Genomic DNA, 24,900 nt, shown 5'->3' on the forward strand with positions numbered 1-24,900 from the left:
TCTGTGTCGACTCACGCAAGAATGAGGTGTGGGAATGGTGGGTCGTACCCCGCGGAGTTCTCTGGGGAGAACTGCCCCGCTGGTCAGCACTGCCCCTCTCTCAGTTTGTTGGCTTTAGGGCTAAAGCACTTTGAAGGGACCAAGTTTCCGAAGCTGCTGATGAGCAAGTACCTCCTCACCTGCAAGACCGCGCACCAGCTGACCGTGCGGATCAAGAACCTCAACATGAACCGCGCGCCCGACAACATCATCAAAGTGAGTGCCTGGCTCCTCCCGCCCCAGCTGGGGGCTCCCGGGCAGCCCTTCCTCCTCTCCAAGTCCCTCGTCCTCCTCTTAGGGCATTTCTCCTAAAAATAAAAGCATCCCAACTCTTAAAATATTTCTTGACCTCACGCTTCCCTCTAGCCGCCTGTCTTCTTGGCCTCCAGCCTTCTTGAAAGGGTGAACGACATTCCACCGTATCCTTGTCCTTGGCTCTTTCTGTCAAAGTTAAAAGTACATACTTCGTAAAAGGTACCTAAGAGCTTTGAAGAGTCGGATAGTTCTGTGAGGCTGATCAGGAAAACTGGTATATCTCTCCGTTTCCTGCTGCCGTTTTGAGGGGTGGCGTGTCTGCCTCCGTGTCCGGGTGGCTTGCGGGTCGTTGCCACCGCTTGACGTTTTGCCCTGAGGCGTCACTTAACTCAAGAGCAACCAGGGCTGCGGAGGCTCAGCCCTCCCCTCCTCCCCGTGCCACAGCCCCTTGTCACCACGTGGCATCTCCTGTTGTCTGGCTTTCCCACGAGACCACAGTTGGCTAGATCGTGTTCAGGGCTCACGTTAAAACGTGATAGCGCGTTGTGAACGCTCCTCGCCGCTGAGCGGTGTGGTCCAGCCTGGTTGCTTGGCTTTTCCTGCGGGCATGTAGTGTTTTGTGGGGTAGTGGTTGCGTTTGGGGGAGTGGGTAGAGCTCGCTCTCAAGGGTGTGTGCTAGCTGGTCAGCACTGGACTTTACCTCCATGTTACAGATCTCCTCTGAGTGTGTTCACAGTGTGGATGTTCCGTCCCTGACTCCTCTGAGGCTGTTCCCTCTGGACAGGCTGCTCTCTCGCCTTGTCGTACAGTGTCTTCTTGGGCTTCCCCTACCCATCATCCTGGGGCTTCCTTGTGCCTCTTACCTGTGTGCATCCTCCTAGTCCCCGAACCCACATCTGTTTCGTCTGCTTTATTCACCCTGTTTTAGTGGAGCACAGCCTCGTAGCAATCTGGGGGAGAATGCTAGAGAAACAGGTGTTTCCGTTTAGACTGTCCGTATTCACGGTATTCACGCTTCGCGGATTGGACCAGAGGCTGTGCCTGGTTTAGCTGCTGTGCTGTATATTTGGTTTGTGTGTGTAACTGTTGTCACCGTGTGACATAAGGTCTGGCCATTGGGAGAACCTGGGGGAAAGCTACGTAAGACCTTTCTAGTTTTGCAACTTTTTATGCGTCTGTAATTGTTTAAAATAACACGTTGAAAAATATATCCCTTTTCTACTCGCCACCTTTAGTAAGTCTGGAATTTGAGGTTGGAAATCATGTTTTTTAAATGTATTTGATTTTGAGAGAGGGAATGCGAGTGCACGAGCAGGGAAGAGCAGAGGGAGAGAATCCCAAGCAGGCTCCACACCCAGTGCAGTGCCCGACACGGGGCTTCATCTCATGAACCGTGAGGTCATGACCTGAGTCGAAATCAAGAGCCAGACGCTTAACCGACTGAGCCACCAGGTGCCCCAAAGTTGAAAATAATTGTTCTTAGAAAGTTTAAGGGCTGGGGTGCCTGGGTGGCTTAGCTGATTAAGCGTCTGACTCTTCGAAGGACCTTGCTGCATTTTCTCCTAGTCGCTACTTCCGCCTCTAGAGATTTGATGCCACTTTGCCTCTTGAACCTGTGTGACACCTGCGCTTCCTGTCCCCCTACAGCATGTAGGGTTTTCCCTTTTCTCCATTGTTTTGGAATTTCATGGTAATATGAATGCCTAGAATGCCTAGTATGGGTCTGTCATTAGCTCTGCGAGGACTGGGCAGCCCCCACCATTGGCCTGTCCGTGTCAGGTGCCCGGCCTCCCCGCGGTAGTCTCCTGCTGTCTTCTCTTTTTCCAACACTCGATCTTCTGTTGGCCTTTCTGGCATGTTACTTCAGCCTTTTCTTTTTCTTGTGACTTTTTCTTTCTCTTTGCTTTTCCTGTTAATATTTTTAATTTCCGATAGCTTTTTTTTGTTCGTTGAATAGTTTTTAATGGTGGATGGCAGAGGGTGCGTGGGAAGCGGGACAGGACGGAGGCTGGACCTGTCTCTGGCAGCCTCAGTCCAGCCGCTGCTGTTGGGCTGGGGGGAGGCCGCCGTCTGGCTACACCAAATGGGGTGGGATTTGGGCGGCACCTGTCCTCTTCGTCACCCGGTTCTGCTTCCAGCTTTACCCCCACTTCTCTGTGTTTTTCTCCAACATCTGTCTAGCTGGTCCTTAAAACTTCTTTCCGTGTGGGATCTGGCTCTTCCTTTCCCTGTGTCTCTACTCATCCGTCCGCTCATTAGCTTTGAAGACTGTTGCTTTTACCTTTTCTTCCATCTGCTCTCCATATAGGCTTTCACCTCACCACAGCTCCCTTCTGTTTTCATGGGGTTTTAAGAAGGAACAAAGCTGGGGTGCCTGGGTGGCTCAGTCGGTTAAGCATCCGACTTCGGCTCAGGTCATGATCTCACAGCTTGTGGGTTCCAGCCCTGGGTCGGGCTCTGTGCTGACAGCTCAGAGCCCAGAGCTCAGAGCCTAGAGCCTGCTTCAGATTCTCTGTCTCCCTCTCTCTCTGCCCCTCCTCCACTCATGCTCTGTGTCCCTCTCTCTCAAAAATTAATCAACATTTAAAAAAAAAAAAAAAAAGAACAAAGCTAAATGGATGTGTTTAATCTGTTTTAACAGTAAGTTTCTCCTTTACTGTGTAACCGCTGCAAGTGTGGACGTCTTCCCTGCAAAACCTCAGTGCATTCCCTGCTAACGATCCAGGGGCTGTGTTCCTGTTAGCGATCTGGGGGCTGCTCTCTGGCTCTCCTCTGGGTGGCTGTCCCGCTGACCCTGCAGCTTGCTCACTTCTGCAACCCCCTCTTGCTCTCACTGCGGCTGCTTCCCCAAGTCTGCCTGCCCTGCTCAAGTGTCCGTGTTCCACAGGGGCCTTGCAGCGTGTGGGCCCTTCCACGTTTGTGCGTGTTGGCGCGATCTGTCTCCTCATGGTCCTCGGGTCTGTGTCTTCCGTCTGGACTTTTCTCCCAGGTGTCTGCGTCGCGTCACCAGCTGTTGCCAGGACGTCTTCTTTCGGTCTCCTTGCTGACTTCTCGGTCTGAACCGTGTCCCTTTGCACCTTCCAGGTGTTGCCACCAACCTCCCCCACCAGCAGACCCCCCCCTTCCCCCGCCACACCACTCGCCCCTGCTATGGTCTGCTCGTTCTGGTTGTTGTCTCAGCCCACGTTGCTGCGAGTTCTCCTTGACCCCTGCAGCGTGATCACTTCTGCCCGCTGCTCTGTCACCAAGTCCTCTGTTGTCTTAACCTGCTTCCTACCCTGCTGCTCATTGGCTTAGTGCTGGCCTTGGTGACACCATGAGGAACACGCTAGTTTCTACCCGCGGTTTCTGGCTCCATTTATCCTGTCCCTCACGTTGCTGCCATAGCCACCTCCAGATAACCTTTCTGGACACGAGTCAGACCGCCTGGTGTGGCACAGAAGGCCCGCCGTGTCTTACCTCTGACTTGTCTCTGAAAGTCTCTCCATGTTCCTGTGTTGCAGCCAGACCAGTCTCTGTGGTTCCTTACATGCATTCAAGGTTTGGAACCAGAAGTCTGCTCTGCCCGTTCCCCACCCCGCCCCGCCACTTTGCTCAGCAAACTCTATGCCTTTAAGATTCATCTGTAGTTGCATCTGCTCCAGAAATATCCTTATTGTTCAAACGTCAGATGTTGTCATTGTTTTGTGCATTTTTGTACTCTTTCACAGAGGATGTCATTGTTGACCTCTTTGACTGTCTCCTACTAGTCTGTAAGCCCCTGGGGGGCAGGAATGTCTTCTCTTATTTGTACCCTCAGCCTGCAGCACAGATGTTGCTTGAATGGATGCTTACTGTCACCGTGAGTTCACTTTCCCTGTAAATTTACTCTTAAAACCGTCTCCGTCTCTCTTTTCTTCTTCTTTCCCTCCTTTCTGGTGTCTCTTGCACTGTTATTTCCTTAATAGGAAGTGTCCATGTGTCCCGGATGAGGGCTCAGGCACTGTCATGACAGCTGGGTAGGAGCAGGTTTTAAGTATGAGCGCTCTGACCATCTGCTTCCTTTTCTCTGTGACCTAAACTTGTCCCTGTCTGATGACACAGAGTGTTGTAAAATCTTTATTGGAGATTAGTGTCATTTGAGGTGTAGAAGCATTTAACATGTGCTGTGTGTGTGTGTGTGTGTGTGTGTGTGTGTATGTGTGTATGTTAGAGCACACTCCTCTCCCCAGCCTGACAGGGCAGTGTTTCTGGACAGAATGTAACTCGTGTTTCATTCCTTCTTGCTCAGTTTTATAAGAAGACCAAACAGCTGCCCATCCTGGTGAAGTGCTGTGAAGAGCTCCAGCCGCATCAGTGGAGGCCGCCTGTAGAGAGGGAGGAGCACCGGCTTCCATTCTGGTTAAAGGTACAGCCTTGCTCCCCGAGTGTGCATGCGGCGGGGGGACACCACACCCTGCCAGAGACGTCAAGGGCCACTTTATGCCTTCAGAGCTGGAGTTGCAGGACTGGGGCCCAGGCACTCCTCCTCATGCACCCTTCCTCTCCTGCTTCTTGTCCTTCCCCCAGGCGGCTCCACAGCCTTCGATAAGTGGTGGGTCAAATGCATTTCTAGAGGCTGTGATTGGAATGTAGTCTTTGTAGAAATTTTGTGTCCTGCAGGAGAAACCTTAGAAAGATTTCTCGAGACTGTCCGGGAAAGGCCCCTCAAATCCAGGAAGCCCTGTTCTTTTTGCCAGAGTCTGACATGTGCTGGATCCGTGTGTTCTTGTTCTCAATAGGCCAGCCTGCCGTCCATCCAGGAGGAGCTGTGGCGCAGAGCTGACGGCGCCAGAGGGGTAGGAGGTGTGACGGGAGCCGCTGAGGTCAGCTCAGAGCCAGGCCTGGGGACAGGCAGCTCGGAACTGGGGAGTGAAACTCCGTACCCACTGCTGTTGCCCAAGGGTGTGGTCCTGAAACTGAAGCCAGTTGCCAACTGTTTTTCCAGGAAGGCCTGGAGACAGAAGCGGCCGTCAGTCCTGAAGCCCCTCCTAATCAGACCCAGCCCCTCTCTCCAGCCTGGCTCCACCCCCGGGAAAACACCGGCGAGGTCCACTCCGCCAGAAGCCCCTCCAAGCAAAATGGTGGTCCGAATTCCTCACGTGATCCAGCCAGCTGCTGTCGTGCAGACGGTGCCAGGTGTCCCTCCGCCGGGGGCCCCTGGCGGGGACAGTTTTGAGTCTCCGACGGCACTGCCTTCCACGACCCCTGAGGCCAGGACCGGCTTCCCCCTGTCTGAGCCCCAGACTGCGCTCCCCTCTGCCCCTGTGCCCAAGGTGATGCTGCCCTCGCTTGCCCCATCTAAGTTTCGAAAGCCGTGTGCGAGGCCGAGAGCCTCAAAGAGAAAGGGGGCCAAGGCCTCTCTGTGTCTGGAGCCAGCCTCCCTCATCCACCCCGTACCTGTTATCTTCACTGTGCCTGCTGCCACGGTCAAGGTGGTGAGCCTTGGCAGTGGCTGCAACGTGATCCAGCCTGTCAGTGCGGCTGTGGCCCAGAGTCCACAGGCCATTCCCATCACCACCCTCCTGGTGAACCCCACTTCCTTCCCCTGCCCACTGAGTCAGCCCCTTGTGGCCTCCTCTCTCCCACCCCTGATTGTCTCCGGCAACTCTGTGAGTCTTCCTGTCCCGCCCGCCCCTGAAGATAAGGCCCCAGTGAGTGTGGACATCAGTTGTCCTTTGGCTGAAGGGAAAAATGCCTTTCAAGGCCTAGAACCCAAATTAGAACCCCAGGAACTGTCTCCTCTCTGTGCCCCCGTGTTCCCCAAAGAGGAGCACAGCCCAGGGCCACCAGCAGCGGACCGTGTGTGCCAGGAAGAGCTGTCGGAGAACAGCGCCTGTGGCTGGACTCTTGTCAAAGCAGAGCATGGGGGGCAAGGTCTGGAGCCGCCCCTGGGCTCCCGAGAGTCTCTGAGCACACCCCCCCGGGACTTGGAGGACGTCGTCAAGATGGAGCCCAAAGACCCCGGGGAGGACGCCTGTGAGGACAGCAGGGCAGGGTGTTCTGTGGGATTGGACGCTGGCTTCCCAGGGGAGGAGCCAAGGAGGCCGCCCGTCTTACAGCAGGAGGAGGAGGAGGGAAGTCAGCCAGCGAGAACCTCTTCAGCCTGTCGGGAGCCTCGGGACGAGGGACACTCGGGAGCCGTGAGCAAAGGCTCTCCGAGGACCGCTTCCTCCTGTGCCGACCCCGACGCGGCGCGCAGCAGCCCCCCCGGGAAGTCTGAGGGCTTCGCTAGCGCTGACTGCCAGGCGGCCGGGACCCCGGCTGGGCCGGAAGCTGGGGTGGAAAAGGACGGGCCGGAGGAGGAGGAGGAGGAGGACTTTGACGACCTCACCCAAGATGAGGAGGATGAGATGTCATCGGCCTCGGAGGAGTCTGTGCTGTCTGTCCCCGAGCTCCAGGTGAGAGCCAGGGAATGTTCTCGTGTGTTCTGTGGTCTCAGCCATTTGCCTGATTTACGGATAGGCCACCTGCTTGCTTGCTGCCTCTAGATAGTCCTGCCTTCAGTTTGACTCTTGAAAACGTTGCAAGACACGCTGTGGGGTGGAGGCGAGGGGAGGAAAAGGGTGAACTTGTACTTACGAGTTTCGCTTGGCACAGGGTCCCTTAACTGTTAGATCGAATCACCTGTGCACGGTTTGAACGCCTACGTGTGTAGGTCCTGAGCGTGGACCCTGGCAAAGGAGAGCCGTATTCAGGGTAGAGGGTGGCCTTTCAAAATGCATCTTCTTCCCACTGTCCCTTGCCACCAGGCTGCAAGCGTAGCTCTCCCTGGGTGCCGACTCCACGTTGGACCCCGGAGGCTGTGCCCAGGCGACGTGCTCCGGTGTCTGTGCTGGGGGGTTGTGCCGGTGGCTCCTGGCGAGCCGATGCCAGCCCTGGGGATGCTCTCGGGGGGGGGTCGCAGGAGACAATGGAGAAGCTGACCTGGCTGGCTTCTGAGAGGCGCGCGGGCCAGGAGGGCGAGTCCGAGGAGGAGAACTCCCAGGAAGAGAACTCTGAGCCCGAGGAGGAGGAGGAAGAAGAGGCAGAAGGGATGGAAAGCCTGCAGAAGGAGGATGAGATGACTGATGAGGCCACCGGAGACCCTGCTGAGAAGCCGCCGGCCACCTTTGCCTCGCCCAGGACAGCTCCGGAGGCGGAGGCCGGCAGCGCCCCGCCAGGTGAGTGTGCGTGCGGGCGTGTGCCGGGCCCAGCTGGCCTCCTTTCTGCCGGGCGTGCAGAACAGTCTAGAAACCAGCTGTGAGTTTTCCAAGGAAATCCTCTGGACCTCCCCTGCCCTCTGCCCTCCCCAGACACGTTTGCCCGGTCGGTGCCTGTGCTGGTTTGTGCCAGCTGTTAGATTTGTTACCGGGTCCATCCTGGGTTTTCGGTGGTGCTCAATCCATCTGTCACGTGTGAGGCTGAGAGCTACGTTTATTTCAGAAGACACTGCCGTTCCTCAGCAACACATAGTCCTCTGAGAGCCCAGCGTAGGACTGTGCTCGCTCTCAGGACTCCCTTTCTCAGTGCACAGTAGCGGAGGTGCCCTGAGCGTCCCAGAGAGCACGGCTGTGCAGCCCGCACAGGGCTCACCTGCCAGTCTTGCCTTCCCGCCACTTTCCCACCAGCTCTTCTCCCGAGGCCCTCCCAGACCCGGAGCAGGGGGTGGGGTCTCCTGAGGAGCCGGGGCGGAAGGGTGGCGCGGTGGGGTCGGAGCAACCGTGGGCTTGGTGTCTTCTCCAGGAGAGGGTGGCAGGGCTGCCGGGAAGGGCCGGAGCAGCCAGCGGGCTCGCGGCCGGCGGGGAGGCCGGGCCCGGGCCAGCAAGGACACCTCCAAGCTCCTGCTGCTGTACGATGAGGACATCCTGGAGCGGGACCCACTCAGGGAGCAGAAGGACTTGGCCTTCGCCCAGGCTTACCTGACCAGGGTAGGCAGATGCCGCTTCCTGTTACTGTCCCTCAGAGCTCGGCTGCTTCTTCCAGGGATCTGTGTGAGGGGCCGCGAGGCACAGGGCTCAGTGACACGTGGCTTGTCGTAGTCCCTGAGCATCACCCCTCTGTTGTTCAGAAAGCTGGGAAAGGTGATCCCACCATCATCGTGAGGGGGACTTCACGGGTTGGCTAATAAGGGCCTTTCCCGGGCTCGCAGCTTGAGAAGAAAGACCTATTGTGCATCCGCCCGAGGGTGGACCTCAGGGAAGCACCTTGGTCTCCAGAGACATGAGCCGGCCTGTTCCTGTCTTGTGCCACAGTCTCATTCTCTTGGTCCCGCCCCTCCAGCAAGGGGGTGTGCTCGCAGTGACAGTCCTGCCTCACCTTCCTGACTCCGGTATTATTTACCCTCAGTTGATGCTGTGCACAGGGCGCTCCTTCTCTATTTCAGCGGGGAGCTGAAGTCCGGGACAGGGTAGGACTGTGAGCTAGAGAAACTTGCTGGTCTTGTGGGCAGGGCTGTGGTTTGTGGACGCCCGCCACCGGAAGAGAGCTGTGCCTCGCTCGTGGCACGGTGTCCGCCACGAACAGATCTGGGGATCTGTCGGGAGCGGCCTGTGCAGGGCGGGTCTCGGAGCTCTCTAGCGGGGCCCCTGCTCCTCGGTCCGTGCTGCTGTTTCGTGTTGGGGCCCGCGGACAGAGCACTGATGGTGGCACGTCTCCTGCGCAGGTGCGAGAAGCCCTGCGGCACGCCCCTGGCAAGTACGAGGACTTCCTTCAGGTTATCTATGAGTTCGAGTCAAGTCCCCAGCGGCAGACCGCTGTGGATCTCTACAGAAGCCTGCAGATCCTGCTCCAGGACTGGCCTCAGCTGCTCAAGGACTTTGCTGCTTTCCTGTTGCCCGAGCAGGCTCTGGCCTGTGGATTAGTAAGTGGATGGGGTTGCTGGGTCCGGTGACAGTGGGGCCGAGCGAGGTTCACGGACACTGTGCCCGTCCCCCAACGGCCCCTGGTCAGATGACCCTGGCATGGCCCACGGAGCCCTCTTCTTTTCAAGAGGTGATCTTCCCGGCCCCTCGTCTCCCCATTTCTTTATGTGTGCCGTGTGGGGTCGTACCTTTGCTTGCCCTCACGGGCCTCAGGTAAATCGTGTGCCCTCATCTGCGCCTCACCGTGGTAAAACAGGCGTTCGTTCAACAAACACTTAACTGAGTGCCTAGTACATGTTGGGCAGAGCTCTAGGTGCCGAGAGTGCGGCCATTACAAAAGGGTGACATCCTTGCCCGCGTGGAGCTTCCGCTCTCCCGGGAGAGTCAGGTGATAAACGGTGAAATGCATATAGTAAGTAGGTTTGAGGATCAGAAAGCCGACAGAAATAGTAAATGTGCATAGCGCTTCCTGGTGACAAGGCCTCACCGAAGAACACGTCGGGAGGGAGGAGTGAGGGCTGTCGGTGGAATGGGGCAGGGGACCGCAGTTGTATCACGTGCACGGTGGTGTGGGATGGCCGGCACGTAAGGTGGCATTTGAAGTTTTGGAGAGAAATGTGTAACCACGAGGGAATATCCCGGTAGTTCTGGACGTCTTGTCATGGTTGAGAGACACCGGAATGAGTGGTGCAACGAGATGGTTCTGATGGTCTTGAGGCAGTCACATGGGAGTGGGGTGATTTTTGTTTTTTAGGTCTATTCTTTTGAGAGAGGGAGAGACAGAGAACAAGTGGGGGAGGGGCAGAGAGAGGGAGAGAGGATCCAAGGCAGGCTCTGTGTCGACAGCAGAGAGCCAGCCCCGTGTGGGCCTCGAACTCACGAACCGTGAGATCGTGACCCGGGCTGAAGTCGGCTGCTCAACCGACAGCCACCCGGGTGCCCCGGGAACGGGGTGATCGCACACCCTGCCATCCGCTCTTCCCCTGTGGTTATGAGGCTTAGACGAGCACTCGTGTGCAGAGCTTTGTAAACTGTGTGGTGCCACACACAGGGCCTTGAGTGTGTGACTTCACAGTCCGTGAAACCCCAGCACCCCGACGTGCGCTTCTCTTGGGCCTGTTCACATCCCCGGTGTCGTGGGCTGGCTGACGTTGCAACCCTCGGGTGGACGCCTGGCTCTTTTAGCATATTCTTCTTTTTTTTTTTTTTAATGTTTATTTTTGAGAGACAATGAGCAGGGGAGGGGCAGAGAGAGGTGGCGGTGGGGGGTGGGGCGGGGAGGGGTAATACAGGATCCGAAGCAGGTTCCATGCTGTCATCACAGCCCCATATGGGGCTCGAACTCACCAACCGTGAGATCATGAGCTGAAGTCAGACGCTCAACCCACGGAGCCACCCGGGCGCCCTGGACTCCAGGTCTTAAAGTCCGTCTCGCGGTTGTAAAGGAGCCCCGTCAACCTCAGTCCCCGGCCCGCATTTCCTGTCTTCTGCTCAGAGCACTCTGGTCTTGCTCAGCCGCGCAGGGGACTCTCTCGCCTTCTTTCCCCTGTGGTAGTTTGAGGAGCAGCAGGCTTTTGAGAAGAGCCGCAAGTTTCTCCGGCAGCTGGAGATCTGCTTTGCAGAGAACCCCTCGCACCACCAGAAGATCATCAAGGTCCTGCAGAGCTGCGCGGACTGCCTGCCCCAGGAGATCAGCGAGGTACCCTTGCCCGTCCTGCTTCCTCCCCCTGCGCACCTGCGCCTCCCACCGTCCCCTGACCGGGCCGTGTTCTCTGGCTGCCGGGACTGTGGACGTCTGGAGGGGCATAGAAGGGGAGGACTTTGTAGGCTTTTCTAAAGCCTAAGGTCCTGGAATAGGGGGGGGCTTGTCCCTTGAAACCTGAGCCTGACTGCCTCAAGGTGCCCTCAGTGCCCTGGGAGGGAGGCGCAGGGAGCAGGTGATGCTGCCTGAGCTGGGGGTCACACGTATCATTAGTGTCGTCATTGGGGGTCGCACGTACTGTTGGCACCCTTCCAGCGCAGGCTCGCGAGCAGGGAGGGGGCAGTGAAGAACCCTTAGCCTTCAAAGAGGGGCTTCTGTGTGTCCCTCGGGGCACTAGGGAAGTGGGCCTTGGGAGTATGTGGGTCTGGTGTGGGATGGCCACCTGGAGAAGCCTGGGGGACGTGTCTGTCCCTTGACACCCTCTCAGCTCAAGACACAGATGTGGCAGCTCCTCAAGGGCCACGACCACCTGCAAGATGAGTTCTCCGTCTTCTTTGATCACCTGCGCCCAGCGGCCAGCCGGCTGGGCGACTTTGAAGAGATCAACTGGACAGAGGAGAAGGAGTACGAGGTGCGGGGCCGGGGGCTGCGGGGCTTTGGGAAGCGGGATGGCCGTGGGAGCGCGGGGTGCCTGCCCAGGGTCTGCGTTGAGCAGCACCCACTCGTCCCCCAGTTTGACGGCTTTGAAGAAGTGGCCCTGCCTGATGTGGAAGAGGAGGAGGAGCCCCCCAAGATGCCCACGGCCTCAAAAAGCAAAAGAAGAAAAGAGATCGGGGTCCAAAATCACGATAAGGTATCCAGGTTGTCGGGCGTGATCTGTCGGTCGTGAATCAGGCCTTGAGTTTCGTGAGCATTTCTCTGGCCGAGTGTGCCATGCGTGCTGCAGGAGCCCGAGGTCAGGCCGTGGAGCCCCTGGCGGGAGGAGTGCGGATGCTGGAGAGCACCCCACCGGCCACCCCATTAGGAGGAGGTTTCTCCCCTCTTCTCTCTTGCTCGGAGCTATTTGTCTTGGGTCTTGTCTTCTTCCTTTCTGTTGGTATGAAGATACAGAAGCGAGCCCCCACTTCAGCAGTACTGGTGACAAAGTGCACGTGGCTCCTAGAGGCACGTATCTGGTCATTCTCTCGGTGAGCCCCATGGCAGTCCCCCCAAGAGACTGCTCTCATTTCATTTCACAGAGGCAGAAACGGACATTCATGGCGAGGCCGTCGCCAGGGCCTCGTGTCCATAAGTGGCTGTGCTGGGGTGCGAATAGGTCTGCACAGACTCCCTGCCCTCTGCTGCTCTCCAGGGAGTCTGTTTTCCTGAATGTCTTTTACTCTCCCTTGCGGAAAACGGCTTCTTAGCTGGATGACCTTGGGCAGCTTACTTCACCTCTCTCGGTTTCAGTTTCCTTGTTGTCGGTTGGGATAACTTGCATCCGAGATTACTGGACACAGAGTGTCGTGTGGGGGCCTCCAAAAGCACAAAGAAAGCCCCCCTCAATGGGGCTGGGAGGGGGCAGAGCTCAAGGCACGGGGAGGCAGGAGCGAAGGTGGTCGAGTCAGGTCACACCCTGTGACGGCCTTTCCTGGGACTTTGCCTCAGATTGTATGTGACTTACGTGTTTGTTGAAACATCTGGGCAACTGGGAGAGGTCCATCTTTGGGTCATTTAAGGGTGGTTTCGGGGATTTAGGACAGGCTGGGATTGAGAGTTCCTGGGCCGATTGGAGACTTGGGGGCTCATGAAAGAGGAGGCCGGTGTGGGTGCTGGGGCAACCTGTTCTGAGGCCTCACGACTACGCTTTCTCTCGGTCCCGGACGTGCCGGGCGGCTAACCAAGCCCGGTATCTCCTAGGAGGCCGAGTGGCCGGATGGCGCCCGGGACTGTGCCTGCTCCTGCCACGAAGGAGGCCCCGATCCCAAGCTGAAGAAAAGCAAGAGAAGAGGGTGTAGCCGCTGCAGCAGCAGGGTGAGCCGGGCCGGGCCGCACCGAGGGGCGGGCGTCCGCACTGCCTCCCCGTTCGGGGTGAGGTCCGCTCCCGCACGGGGTACTGCCTTGAGCTCCTGTAAGGACGGCACCCACGCGATAGGCGGCGCACGCGCTATTTGAGTCAAAATAGAATCTTTTACACGTGTGCAATGGATTTGCTTTTTATTTTTTTTTTTTAAATTTTTTTTTTCAACGTTTATTTATTTTTGGGTCAGAAGGAGACAAAGCATGAACGGGGGAGGGGCAGAGGGGGGAGGGGCAGAGAGAGAGGGAGACACAGAATCGGCAACAGGCTCCAGGCTCCGAGCCATCAGCCCAGAGCCCGACGCGGGGCTCGAACTCACGGACCGCGAGATCGTGACCTGGCTGAAGTCGGACGCTCAACCGACTGCGCCACCCAGGCGCCCCAGATTTGCTTTTTAAAGACAATCCTGTGGATGGGGCGCCTGGGTGGCTCAGTCGGTTAAGTGTCTGACTTCAGCTCAGGTCACAATCTCATGGTTTGTGAGTTCGAGCCCCGCATCGGGCTCTCTGTTGTCACTGCAGAGCCTGGAACCTGCTTCAGACCCTCTGTCTCCTCTCTGTCCCTCTCCTGCGTGCTCACGTGCACGCACTCTCCTCTCTCTCAAAAATAAATACACCTTAAAAAAAAGTCCTGTGGGTAAAGCTTTTGGAATTGGATAACAATGAACTGCTTCAAGTATTTCTCAGCTTGCTTGCTTGCTTGCTTTTAATGAGATACACTTGTGTCAAGAAAACAGACCCTCGAAGTAATGCCGGGTCTCTAGAGTAGGGTTGGTTGGCAGCAAAGATACAGTCCTTGCTCGGAGAACGGCGGGTAGAACCAGACGCCTTCTGGGTCGTTTAAAGTTGGTGGAGCAGGTGTACTTGCCGGACGTGGGGGCAGGGCTTGGTCGCCAGAGAAAAAGGCAGTCAGGAGACCCCTGACCAAGGAGGCTGTTCCTGCAGGTCTGTGACGGCAGATCCTACAAGAGCAAGGAGCCCCATGAGTCGGCGGGTGGCAGCCCCCACCGCGAGGCCAGCCCTGTGCCTGGTGCTAAGGAGGCCGGGCAGGGCAAGGACCTGCTGGAGGAGGAAGTCCCAGACGAGCGGGAAAGCGTTGAGGCTGCCCAGGGCCCGCCCGGCAGGGGAGCTCTGCCTATTCCAGGTGAGTGTTCTGCCAGCCCCGCCTCTTTCCCCCCTTTTCCATGTCCTTACGTGCTTCAACCAAGAACGTCTCTGAGCCAGGACGAGCAAGTCCTTCTTGGACGGAGAACCCCCTCTTTTACTAACAAGTAACAGGAGATCCTTCTGTCCGGCCTTAACTTGCTCTGCTGTGGCCTCTGTCCTCTCGAGGAATTGGGAGTGCGAGGCAGCGTGACTGCATTCCCTTCCCTGCCCTCTGGACCCTGGTCATCTGCGTCCTGAAGACTGCCATTCTGGGCCTTGACAGTCGGGCTTTTATCTTCATTTAAGTGACTTCCGCCAGCCCCACCGCACTCTTTGAGATTGGGGCTCCATCACAGTAGCCCACCTGTGTGGCCCTGTGGTAACTGGGCGTCCCAGGGCACCTTGACCCCATCCATCCTCTTAGGTCCTTATTTTCCTCCTAAGCAGGATCAGCAGTGGGGAGCATGCAGGAAGCGACCCTGACAGAGCAGCTCGTCCTGGGAGGCCCACCGCCCTGTTCACCCGAGACTCCTCAGCTTTCCTCCAGCCCTGGAGTTGTGCTCTGCGTGGTTAGGAGAAACCAGGCTGAGCGTGAGGTCCTGCCCTGCCCTGAGGCGTCCCCTAGACTTCGGAATGAGGGGGAGGACCAGAAGGCAGTGGGTGAGCCAGAGGCTTCCGTTCCCGCCTGGGATGCTTCGGAAACTGAGAAATGGCCTGGAACCGAGGAGAACCCTGCTTCCTTTCTGAGTCCCGTTTCCTCAAGGACCAGAGACTTAGGGAGGAGACGGTTGTCTGAGGTCTCAGACAGTCCGGGGAGCTGGTTGCTGTCGAGCAGAGCTGGGGTGAAGACCGCACACAGGATGTCCCCCGCCCGCGAGTCGTTGTCGGGAACGGACACCTCAGAGACTTCTTCCAAAGCCCCCAGGGGAGGTTTGGTTAAGGACTGTGGAGTGCAGGGCAAGGCTCCCGTGGGAGAGCAGCAGCCGAAGACCACAGAAGCTACTGTTTGTGCCAACAACAGCAAGGTCAGCTCCACCGGGGAGAAGGTGGTGCTGTGGACCAGGTAGGTGGGGGGGGGGGGGGGGGGGGGGCCGCTGCGTGTGTATCCGGAAAATGAGTGCACGTGTCCATTTTGCTGATCTGGAGTTAATCGTGGTACGTGGGTTCCAGGGAAGCTGACCGCGTGATTCTCACCATGTGCCAGGAGCGGGGGGCACAGCCACAGACTTTCAGCGTCATCTCCCAGCAGCTAGGAAACAAGACCCCGACCGAGGTAAGTGGCGAAAGCCCTGCCAGAGCTTCGGGCCCCAGGGGATCCAAGCACACGGACTGGCGAGGAGAGGCTGGGCTGGCCAAGCAGGAGACAGGACACCGAGCGCGACTGTACAGGTGGGCCCCAAGGAGGGGCCCGACTCGTCAGGGAGTCTGGTTTTAGTTTGAGAGAGGGCGGTGGACCGTCAGGAGCCCACAGACGTTCCAGGTCATGTTCGGGAGCCGTATGATTTGGGGCCAGATGCTGATAAGCCTCTTGACCGGAGTCCCCTCTCGTGTTCGGGGGGGGACAGCCCTCCCGACCTCACTGTGGGGAACAGACCGATTGCTCGATCGGCACGTACCGCTTGGTCAACGTCAGAACCTTCCTCTCTGGCCTTAGGTTTCCCACCGTTTCCGGGAACTCATGCGGCTCTTCCACACGGCCTGTGAGGCCAGTTCTGAGGAGGAGGAGGACGCGACCAGCACCAGCAACACAGACCAGCTGTCTGACCGCGGGGACCTCCTGTCGGAGGAGGAGCTGGACGCGTGACCCTGGGCGCTTGGCGGTGTCATCTGCTGGCCCCGGCCGGCGGTGCTTGTGCTTGGCTGGCGCCCCACCCCCGGAGCTCAGGCTGTAGGGCCGGAGGCGCGGGGGCTGAGGCCGACTGGGGGCGGATGGCTCTGCTAGCTTACGAGTCCTTCTGGGTCTTTCTGAACGTACTCGCGAACAGCATCGAGGGAGTGGGCTTGGCTCCCTTTCTACCTCCCCTCTCCCCCCGCCTCCCTCCCCGCCCGGGTCTGATGGCACATATTTATTGTTCTGTGATCCCACCACAGTGGTTCTAGATGTATGAAGTGCTTGTGTTGGTGTAGCCAGTCCCAGAACATTGAGCTCCTATACCCAGCAGTTTTTATTGTAAACCAGCTCTTTCCTGTTCTTGGGAAGCCTTAGTCCACGAGGCCACCCCCACTCCGGTAGCACTGGGCCAGGCTGCGCAGCTCCTGCAGGGCCTCGTCCAGGTCCCCCTGCTCCACGCCGGCGGCCAGGAAGCTGGCCCAGCGCCGCACATCGAGCTTGGTGAGCTCTCTAGCCAGGTCTCCCAGGGTCCGGTTCAAGGACGAGGAGGAGCAGAGGGCCCCAAGCACTGGGATGCTCTCCACGGCTGTGGAGGGACACAAAAGGAGGCCTGAAAATGGCTTTTCTACCCTGGGCTCTGCCGCGCAGACTGGATGGGAGAGTGAACTCACTGGATTGTGTGCCGTCCCCTCGGTAAACCAGTGCTCCAGGGGAAGGCCACGTCCCTCAGGGGCCACCAAGTGAATAAAGGGATGTTTAACTGTGGGCTTTGTCAAGAACCTTCATCTAGGAAGGGATACGGTAAAACCTCTCCCATACCCTCACTGCCCACGTACCTGCCCCAGATGGGGGACCGTCCACAACCAAACCGTGCTGGCTGAGGCCTGGGGAGAAGAGCTGGGGGTACGGGGGAGCCACCATGCAGGGAGCCAGCAGCAAGTGGGCAGAGCTGTGGGGCGAGAGCAGAGGTTGAGCGAGAAGTTGAAGGAGGTCTGGGCGTGGGGAGTGGGCATCGCACTGACCTCCTGACTGTGGGCTGCTGCTGTTGTAAATACTGGGCCAGGACGTCTTCCCCAGTGGCGCACGCGTGCAGCGGCGAGGGCAGAGGGGTCCCCGGGGCCAGCTGGCTGCCGGAACAGAGCCAAAACCACCATTAATCTGTGGACCAGGAACTAGGGGTTTTCCTGTTTGTAGGCCATCAGCGGAAGCAGGACGCTGAGGGTCTTTTCTTAAGGGGGGGAGGGGCAGAAGAAGGAAGAGTGGGGCGATGCCATCAGGATGTCCAGAGGTGTGTGCAAGACCAGGATGGGAGTCCGAAGTCCGACAGGCTCCCTGAACCTGCCCCCTCACCTGGTGTGGCACGCTCTGTCCAGACCCCTCAGCACCACAGACTGGGCGAAGCAGCACGTTCCAGAAGGGCTCCCACATGCAGACAGGGGGGTCCACGCGGCAGCCCCTCCCAGCTGCACCAGAGCGTCGGGTAGGGACTGGCCTGGGGCCAAGGGGAAGGGGATGGTGGCCGCTGCGGTCGCCACCTAAAGAGAAGGGAGAGATCAAGTAGCGGCTTTCTCTCCACTGCGACCGGCGCCTGTGCAGCGCTCCGTACCTTCTTCCCAGAGAAGTTCAGCATGTCTGCCAGGTGAGCCATGAAGACTGGCGAGGAACGGAGGCGGTACGGAGCAGTGACGGTGTCCAGGGCTGTAGCCAGGATGGCACCACAGTGGAAAGGCAGGGCGGGCTGTGAAGATACCAAGAAGGGCACCTAGCCTTCAGGGTCTGGAAAGCAGAGTGTGAAGGCAGAACCCTAATGGCAGAGACGTCCAGGCGCTTTGACAAAGGACAGTGTGCTCCAAAGGGGCCGTGTCACGGGTGAGTACAAGCGGAGGGTTCGAGAACAGGGCTGGTGGCAGAGAAAGGCTGGGGTGGGGGGCTGGTGGCAGAGAAAGGCTGGGGTGGGGGCTGCAGTCCCAACAGGAACCTCGAGCCTTACGTCATAGTGCAGGTGGGGGAAGGTGACGGGTGGCTCCGGTCGCAGCCCCAGACCCCCGCCCAAGGATAAGGGGCAGACCAGAGAGCTGTGGGCGGACATGTGCACCAGGCCCAACGCTGTGTTCAGCAGACGATAGATGTTTTTCAGGGGGTCCTGGGGGAAGGGAGAGTGACTGTTACGCACTTTTCTCCCTGGGTGGTCTCGCTCCATGCCCCAGGACTTTTCCCCAAGGTGTCCTCACCCCACGACTGTAGGGCCCAGGGAGCAGGCCCCAGGTTATTATTCCCCGCCCTGAGTACTCGTCTCGTAGCAACTCGGCGGCCTTGGCACCTAGTCCAGAGAAGCCGTTGTGCAGGTCACACAGGATCTGGAAGCCCTGGAAGGAGACGGTGATGGCAGACGGGGCAGGCCGAGGTCCTGCCTAGGCCCCGCCTGGCCACACGGCTACCTGCAGGTGATCACACTCCTCCACGTAGAAGTGCAGCCTGTCCTCCACATCTTCCAGGCACCGGGGCTCCTTCAGGATGCTCTCGCCTTGGCCGAAAGCCTCTAGGCGACCTGCTTCCCTGCCGGACGTGACCACAACCAGGACTTGCAGGAGCCCCGACCCTCACCCCCCCAGCCCTGCAAGATCCCGTTTGCAGGGACGGCGGGGAAGGTGGCCTCAGGAGCCCCATCAACATCAGTGGGGATCCCGTTTCTCGGTTCACACCCTTTGGGGCCCACGTACCCATCGTGGTTGTACTTCTGAATCATACAGATGCTCCGAGGGTGTAGATGGACCCGGAGGAAATCCGACCAGACTCTGATGCTGTCCTCTGTGGGGGTGAATGGTTTGGGGGCTGCAGCAGTGGTCAGCGGTGGGGGACCTGAAGAAAAACGAAAAGAAGTGTTCTTCCTGTTGCTGTTCTGCCCGGTTCCCTGCCCTGTAGTACCTGGTGGAAGTCTCACCTTTGCCACTGGGAATGGACTTGACCCTCCAGATCCCATCACTACTCAACACTCCCTGGGGAGGGGGAGGGGCAGAGAGAAATCTGCATTTAGTTCCAGGCAGTCTACAGGCAAAAGTTGACTGATTCTCTTAGATTCTGACCAAGTCTACAGCCTGCCTTCACCCAACAGGCACATTCTGTAGGAAAAAAAAAGTGCTGCTTCCCAAAATGCCATCCCAAGGTATTTAAAACGATCAAAATCCTTTTTCTCTGCCCCAGTGGAGGCCACTCTAGCTCTAGCAGTAGAGGCCCTCACCTCTGCACTCAGAAGGTCCTGGAGGCCAGGGATTTGGGGATAGAGTTCCTCCCTGTGTGTGGTAAGCTTTCCCTGCCTGGGGGGGGGGGGGGGGGGGGGAAACGGAGAAGGATTTCAGTGACCGTTCCTCGCAGCTGTCCAGCTTCCTGTGCACATTCCCACTGCGAACGTCACCAGTACCATGCTATTGCTGCATCCAGCTGTCTGTCCCTGTAGAGTCCACCTTCTTGTTTCAGGGAGCTCAGGCTACCTGTACAAAAAATAACAGGCAGCGTCGGTTCGAGGCCTCGTTCCTCCCGGCCTCCGGCTAATCTTCCTGCCAGCCTGCTGCCACCGAGCTTTCGTGCACACACTTGAGCCCGGTAAAACCCTCGTCTGGGAGAATCCAGATTCTCCTCCATCCCCAGCCTGGGCGTGAGCTGTGCGGCCGTAGGAAGGGAGCACCGCGGGGTCCCACAAGAGTGCCACCGTCCACCGGGTCCCTGCGGCTGCTTGTCTCCGGTCCGCACGCCCGGGGGCTCCTGCGCGCTGGCCGACCCCGGCCGCCGCCTCACCCTTGAGATCCATGAGGATGAGTCTAGGCGTGTACGTCTCCTGGCCGTGGGGCGTCCGGCCGGTCCGGTATAGGACGTCGGGACACAGCTCTCCCGGCGGTTCCTTGGCACCGGTCGGGGCGCACAGCGCAGCATCCTGGGGGTGCACAGGGGAAGGCCTGGCCTCAGCGGGGGCGGCTGGAGACCCCGAGCGGCCCCGCGGCGGCAGCGCCCGCAGGCCTCACCTGCTGGTTCCACCAGTGCGCTCCCACGAAGCCCGCAAAGTGGCCCAACTGCAGCGTGAGCACCTCCCGGGCCCCGCCCGCCATGCCGCCCGGCTCCGCTGGGTCGCGCAGGCGCGGCGGCCCACTCGCCGCTTGGGGGCCGATTGGATCGTCGGCTTGTGGGCGGGGTCTCCGCCCCCGCGCAGTACTGGTCCACACGTACGTCCTTTCCCGTCGGGCGAGCGATTCGTCGGGCTTCGGAAGCCCCGCCTCCACTCGGGCCAGGCCGGCGCGGGCCCAGCTCTCGCTGGGGGGCGGGGCCCGGCGCGGCCGGAAGTGGCCGGCGCGGGGGCCTGGCGTCTCGTGGCGCGCTGTGGGCGGGGCCTGGCGTCTCGCGTGGGTCCCGCCGGCGGCCGAACGGAGGAGGCTGCGGTCGCTGCGTCGGCGTCGCCTCCCATAGTGCGGGCTGGCCTGACTGCCTGTCTGTCACGTCCCGTGAATGAGGCGCCCTTGGCAGTGTTTTGCGTCTGCCTTTTGTTCGATGTCGTCTGAGAAACTCTCCCCCAACCTTGCGCGTACTTGCAGCTCCTCTCGTGGCCCCGTTGTGCGGGCGCGCCGCGGCCGAGGGGTGCCCTGAGGTCGCCCCGGCTGGCGGCTGGTGGGCGTGTGCCGAGCCCCTCCCCCCCCCCCCCCCCCCCCCCCGCGCCTCTGTACCTGCACGCGCTTCCGCGGGGCGCGCACCTGGAGTGGACGCGTTGGGTCGGAGTGGAGGCTGTCCTCGAGCTTGGTAAATAGCACAAACCTGTCTTCTCAAACTCTTTACCGGTGTGACCGTCCACCACCGGTGCGGGCGAGTTTTCAGTCGATGCACCGTTACCTTTAAAGATTGTAGTCCTCATCACGGGTTTTAACTGCTGACGAGGCTGAGAGCGCTTTTTCGTACGTTTATCGGCCAGGTGGAGATCCATTTATGTGACGTGCATGTTCAAGTTTCTTGCCCGTCTTTCTTTTGGATCGTCTTACTGATCTGTGGGAGTCAGTACTTGATTCGGGATACAAGCCGTTTGTCAGTTGTGTGTGTTGAAAGTACCTATGACCACTCTGTTTGCCTTTTCACTGCCTTAAAGGAAGTTTTTAGAAGAATAGAGTTTGTGTTTGCTTTGCTTTTTAAAACATAGTCACATTCACGGACCTTTTCAAATATTAATGCTTTTCATGTTATGTTCCGGGCTCTCGATCCTGTTCTGTTGGTCTGTTCCAATTTCACGGGGTATTTAAACACCGTATTTTCAAAAAAGTGTCCCCAAGGAGATTAAAAAAAAAAAGAGGTGAGAGTGTTAGGGGGTGACAGAACAGCAGCTAGTAAATGTAGATGGAAGGATAGAATTTCGATTTAGATTGCAGGTATCAATGTAAGAACTTAGAGAAGATCATCAGTGGGTGGTAATTTGTTGGTCAACGGGAAGGTTTCAGGATTTCAAAGAAACATGCCACAGCTGAACTTAGGCTGTTGATCACATTGCGAGAGCATATTTTTATGATGACGGATGTCAAAATTAACCAAGTGATCAAATTTAGCATCACCAGTAATGGAACCAACCGAAGTGATGTGATGTGTGGCCAGTAGAACACGTCACCCACCCACTGTGCTCGCGAAAGCCTTTAACCTGTATCTGCAGGAACAATTAGGTGAGTCCAGAATGTTGGACAGTCTGTACAACTGGCCAGATGTCTTCAAAAATGTCAAATAACAACACCAACAAAACCTCAGCGGGTCTATTGAAGGTAACAGGACATTTAAGAGATATTTCGTTGTTAATGTAATTTGTGAACATTGGTTGGAATCCGAATTGGCAACGGGGGGCGGGTAGCCATGAAGATGTTGGGATGACTGGAGAAATTTAAAAAAGCATAGTATTATTGAACATTATATTGATGATGGGTTTCTCTGGTGTGGTAATGGAATTTTGATTATATAGGAGAATATCCTATTCTTAGGAGAAATGTGATAAAAGACTTGTCTGCAATTTCCTTTCAAATGGTGACGCAAGTAAATACATAGCCCAACGCGGGGGCTCGAACTCACGAACCGTGAGATCATGACCTGAATAGAAGTCAGACGCTTAACCAACTGAGCCACCCAGGCGCCCCTCTTTTTTAATTTAATCAATGGGATCTTTTCTGGAATGAAATTTTAAATTTTCATGAAGTCTAGTTTATCAAGTTTTCTTCTATGGACCGTATCTTTGGTGTTATATAAGAAATTGTTGTCCAACCTAAGGTCATGAAGCTTTTGTTCTCTTTTATTTATAATTAAAAATATTTTTTTTAATGGTTTACTTTTTCTTGAGAGACAGTATGAGCAGGGGAGGAGCAGAGAGAGAGAGGGGGACAGTGCAAGTGGGGGAAGAGCAGAGAGAGAGGGAGACACGGAATCCGAAGCAGGCTGCAGGCTCCAAGCTGTCAGCACAGAGCCCGACGTGGGGCTTGAACTCATGAACGGTGAACCTGAGCCAAAGTCGGACACCTAACCGACTGAGCCATCCAGGCGCCCCACTTTTCAGTGTTTTATAGTTTACTTCTTACACTTAGCCCCATGATACATTTTGAGTGTGTGTGTAAATCTGTGGTCCAAATCCATGATTTTGCTTGTTCATAACCAGCTATCCCAGCACAATCTTTTGGGGATTTTCCTCAATATATTGCCTTCACATCTTTGTTGAAAATCAGTTGACCGGAAACACGAGACTGCTGTCTGGACTCAGTGTTGTCTGTGGTTGCACCAGGACCGCGCTGTCATGTTACCGTAGCTTTAGATTATGTTTTGAAAAAAGGAAGAGTAAGTCTGCCCAGTTTGCTTATTTAAAAAATCATTTTGACTACTCCAGGTTTTTTTTTTTTTTTCTGTATGAACTTTAGGGTCAGTTGCCAATTTTTGCAAAAGAGCCTGCTGAAATTTTAATACTGATTGCACTTATCGGCCAGTCTGGGGAGAATTAACATCTTAACCCCATTGAGTTTTCCAACCTGTGAACACAGACCGTCTTTCCAGTTTAGATCCTCTTTAATTTCCCTCGGTAATCACTTATAGTCTTTGGTGTATAATTTTGCAGTTCCTCTGTGAAAATTGCCAATACTTTGTATTCCTGCTCTTTGAATTTACTTTCTTAATTGCAGTTTTATTTCATTGCTATAACAGAGACATAGAATTGGTTTTTGTGTATTCATCTTGTATTGTGGCCTTGCTGAACTTACATTTAGATGTTTTGAGCCTAAGATTTTCTCTCTACAGGGCTGTCATCTGAAAATTAGGACAGTCTTACTTCTTACTTTCGAATCTGGATTCAATGCAATTGAGTGATTAAGAGAAGCCCTAAGAGACTATGCGGCAGGCTTAGCAAGGAGCCAGTAGAAATCGGGGCATGAGGATTGAGTCTATAGAAGGATCTTAAGAAAAAGAGGACTGGACGGGGCAGATTATGATAGAGGATTTGGGAAAAAATGGAGTCTACATTTAGCAAATGACAGAAGGAACGATGGTAACTCTTCAGTAGGACCTGTGGTGGGACAGCCATACAACTTACTGTTCCACGTTCGTCAATGAAGATGAGGCCTATCGATGATGCGTTTAGCCACCCAGACACGGAAGCCGGGTTCCCAGCCTCATTTGTGGCTAAGGCTCGGGTCTGCCAGTGGGGTGCAGACGCCCCCTGGGAGGAGAGGAGCCGCGGCCATCTCTGGGTTGCTGCTCTCAGTGGCAGAGGCCGGGGGCTGGGGGTTTACAGCAGTGGGGTGGCTCAGTTGGTGCAGCGTGGGGCTCTGGACATTGGATGTGTGAGTTCAAGCCCCACGCTGGGTGTAGAGTTTACTAAGAATAAAATCTTTAGGGGCGCCTGGGTGGCTCAGTCGGTTAAACGTCCAGCTTCGGCTCAGGTCATGATCTGTGCTTCGTGGGTTTGAGTCCCATGTTGGGCTCTGTGCTGACAACACAGAACCTGTCTGGGATTTTCTCTCTCAATAAACTTTAAAAAAAAAAATAGGCTTTTTTTTTAAGCCGTTTTTTTTTTTTTTTTAAGTTTATTTGTTTGAGGGGAGGGGCAGAGACAGAGAACCCCAAGCAAGCTCCGCGTTGTCAGCACAGAGCCCAAACGCGGGGCTTGAACCCACTAACCGTGAGATTGTGACCTGAGCCGAAATCAAAGTCGGACTTTTAACCGAATGAGCCACCCAGGTGCCCCAAAAGCCTATTTCTTGTGTAGAGTTTTAGGTCTAGGATTTGGTAACAGAAGTTGCTTCTAGAAAAGGGGAACGAGAGGAAGGAGGCTGGTTTCCATGAGATCTATTTTTGTGGCTTGAACTGTAACGCACAGAGGGCAACAACAGGAACAGGTGGACTGAGGCCCCTGGGTGACCCGGGCCGCAGCACAGCTCACTAGGGCCTCGGAAGCATTGGGAGAGAGGAGGCAGGGGTGGGGGTGGAGAGCAGGCCGGCACAAAGGACGAGAGGGGCTGGAGCGGGAAGTGAGGGAGCGGATGGAGAGGCCGAGGGCTTTGAGCTCAGGGTAAGATAAACCTGGCCGTGACCGTCCCCAGTGGGGGGGGGGGGGGGGGGGGTTGTCAGTCAGGGTTCAGAGGGCAGAACCACACTGAAGGGGTTTGTCACAGGGCTTAGAGCCTTCCAGTGGTGGCAGCTGACCCCGCAGGCTTGTAGGGCACTCGCCTCGGAGTCTGGCTGTGCTGACCGAGGCTGGGTGGGGTGAGGCTCTGCCTCTGACGGAATCCTCGAGGAGGAGGGTCAGGCAGGGGAAGCCGGCTCTCCAGGGGGAGACTGTCTCCCTCAAATCCAAGTCCCGAACGGTAGCAGCCTGCCAGGTGTGAGGCCCCGTCCGCATGCCGTGTGGTTCAGTCCTCACGACCCCCTGACGGCGGGGCGTTCTTGCCCTTAGACCAGGTGAAGCAGAGGTCGGGGGACACTGGAGAAGCAGGTCGGCTGCGAGGCCCTAAGACCGCCAG

General features: G+C 56.9%; 2 protein-coding genes across 11 annotated transcripts in view; one reads left to right on the top strand and one right to left on the bottom strand.

Moving 5' to 3' along the window:
* The window catches only part of LOC125155108 (GON-4-like protein), a 75,344-nt gene extending 58,687 nt beyond the window's left edge, over positions 1–16,657 (top strand). For 8 of the 9 annotated variants that reach the window (XM_047839918.1, XM_047839920.1, XM_047839921.1 and 5 more), the window contains 14 exons: positions 105–255; positions 4,565–4,681; positions 5,055–6,713; positions 7,220–7,475; positions 8,038–8,222; positions 8,957–9,154; positions 10,711–10,854; positions 11,345–11,488; positions 11,591–11,710; positions 12,757–12,870; positions 13,861–14,059; positions 14,506–15,124; positions 15,232–15,334; positions 15,716–16,657. In XM_047839918.1, the coding sequence (XP_047695874.1) occupies positions 105–255; positions 4,565–4,681; positions 5,055–6,713; positions 7,220–7,475; positions 8,038–8,222; positions 8,957–9,154; positions 10,711–10,854; positions 11,345–11,488; positions 11,591–11,710; positions 12,757–12,870; positions 13,861–14,059; positions 14,506–15,124; positions 15,232–15,334; positions 15,716–15,865 (4,159 nt within the window). In that variant the 3' untranslated portion in view covers positions 15,866–16,657. The remainder of the gene's footprint in view (positions 1–104; positions 256–4,564; positions 4,682–5,054; positions 6,714–7,219; positions 7,476–8,037; positions 8,223–8,956; positions 9,155–10,710; positions 10,855–11,344; positions 11,489–11,590; positions 11,711–12,756; positions 12,871–13,860; positions 14,060–14,505; positions 15,125–15,231; positions 15,335–15,715) is intronic. The other variant, XM_047839919.1, reaches the window with a different exon arrangement.
* MSTO1 (misato mitochondrial distribution and morphology regulator 1) lies at positions 16,209–20,054 on the bottom strand. 2 transcript variants are annotated; one of them, XM_047839937.1, is made up of 14 exons: positions 19,909–20,054; positions 19,685–19,820; positions 19,311–19,380; positions 19,131–19,206; positions 18,834–18,888; positions 18,613–18,751; positions 18,331–18,448; positions 18,124–18,258; positions 17,883–18,035; positions 17,499–17,630; positions 17,243–17,427; positions 16,915–17,019; positions 16,729–16,841; positions 16,209–16,478 (listed from the first exon to the last, which is right to left on the bottom strand). In XM_047839937.1, the coding sequence occupies exons 1-14, from the start codon at positions 19,990–19,992 to the stop codon at positions 16,264–16,266; spliced, it is 1,716 nt and encodes a 571-aa protein (XP_047695893.1). In that variant the 5' UTR covers positions 19,993–20,054; the 3' UTR covers positions 16,209–16,263. The 2 variants fall into 2 exon arrangements, with proteins under 2 accessions (XP_047695893.1, XP_047695894.1); XM_047839938.1 differs by lacking the exons at positions 19,131–19,206; positions 19,909–20,054 and having other exon boundaries at positions 19,685–19,720.
* Between the last annotated feature and the right edge of the window lie 4,846 nt (positions 20,055–24,900).

Source organism: Prionailurus viverrinus, chromosome F1 (assembly GCF_022837055.1).
Source record: "Prionailurus viverrinus isolate Anna chromosome F1, UM_Priviv_1.0, whole genome shotgun sequence".
Taxonomy (NCBI): Eukaryota; Metazoa; Chordata; class Mammalia; order Carnivora; family Felidae; genus Prionailurus; species Prionailurus viverrinus.

Bases quoted from the DNA above. Each gene is read 5' to 3' on its own strand.
- MSTO1 (XM_047839937.1), bottom strand. From the start codon at position 19,992: ATGGCGGGCGGGGCCCGGGAGGTGCTCACGCTGCAGTTGGGCCACTTT. The intron at 19,381-19,684 runs GTGAGGCGGCGG...TTTTTTGTACAG, and splicing joins CATCCTCATGGATCTCAAGG to GTAGCCTGAGCTCCCTGAAA. The intron at 17,631-17,882 runs GTAAGGCTCGAG...GTATCTTCACAG, and splicing joins TCCCCCACCTGCACTATGAC to CCCGCCCTGCCTTTCCACTG.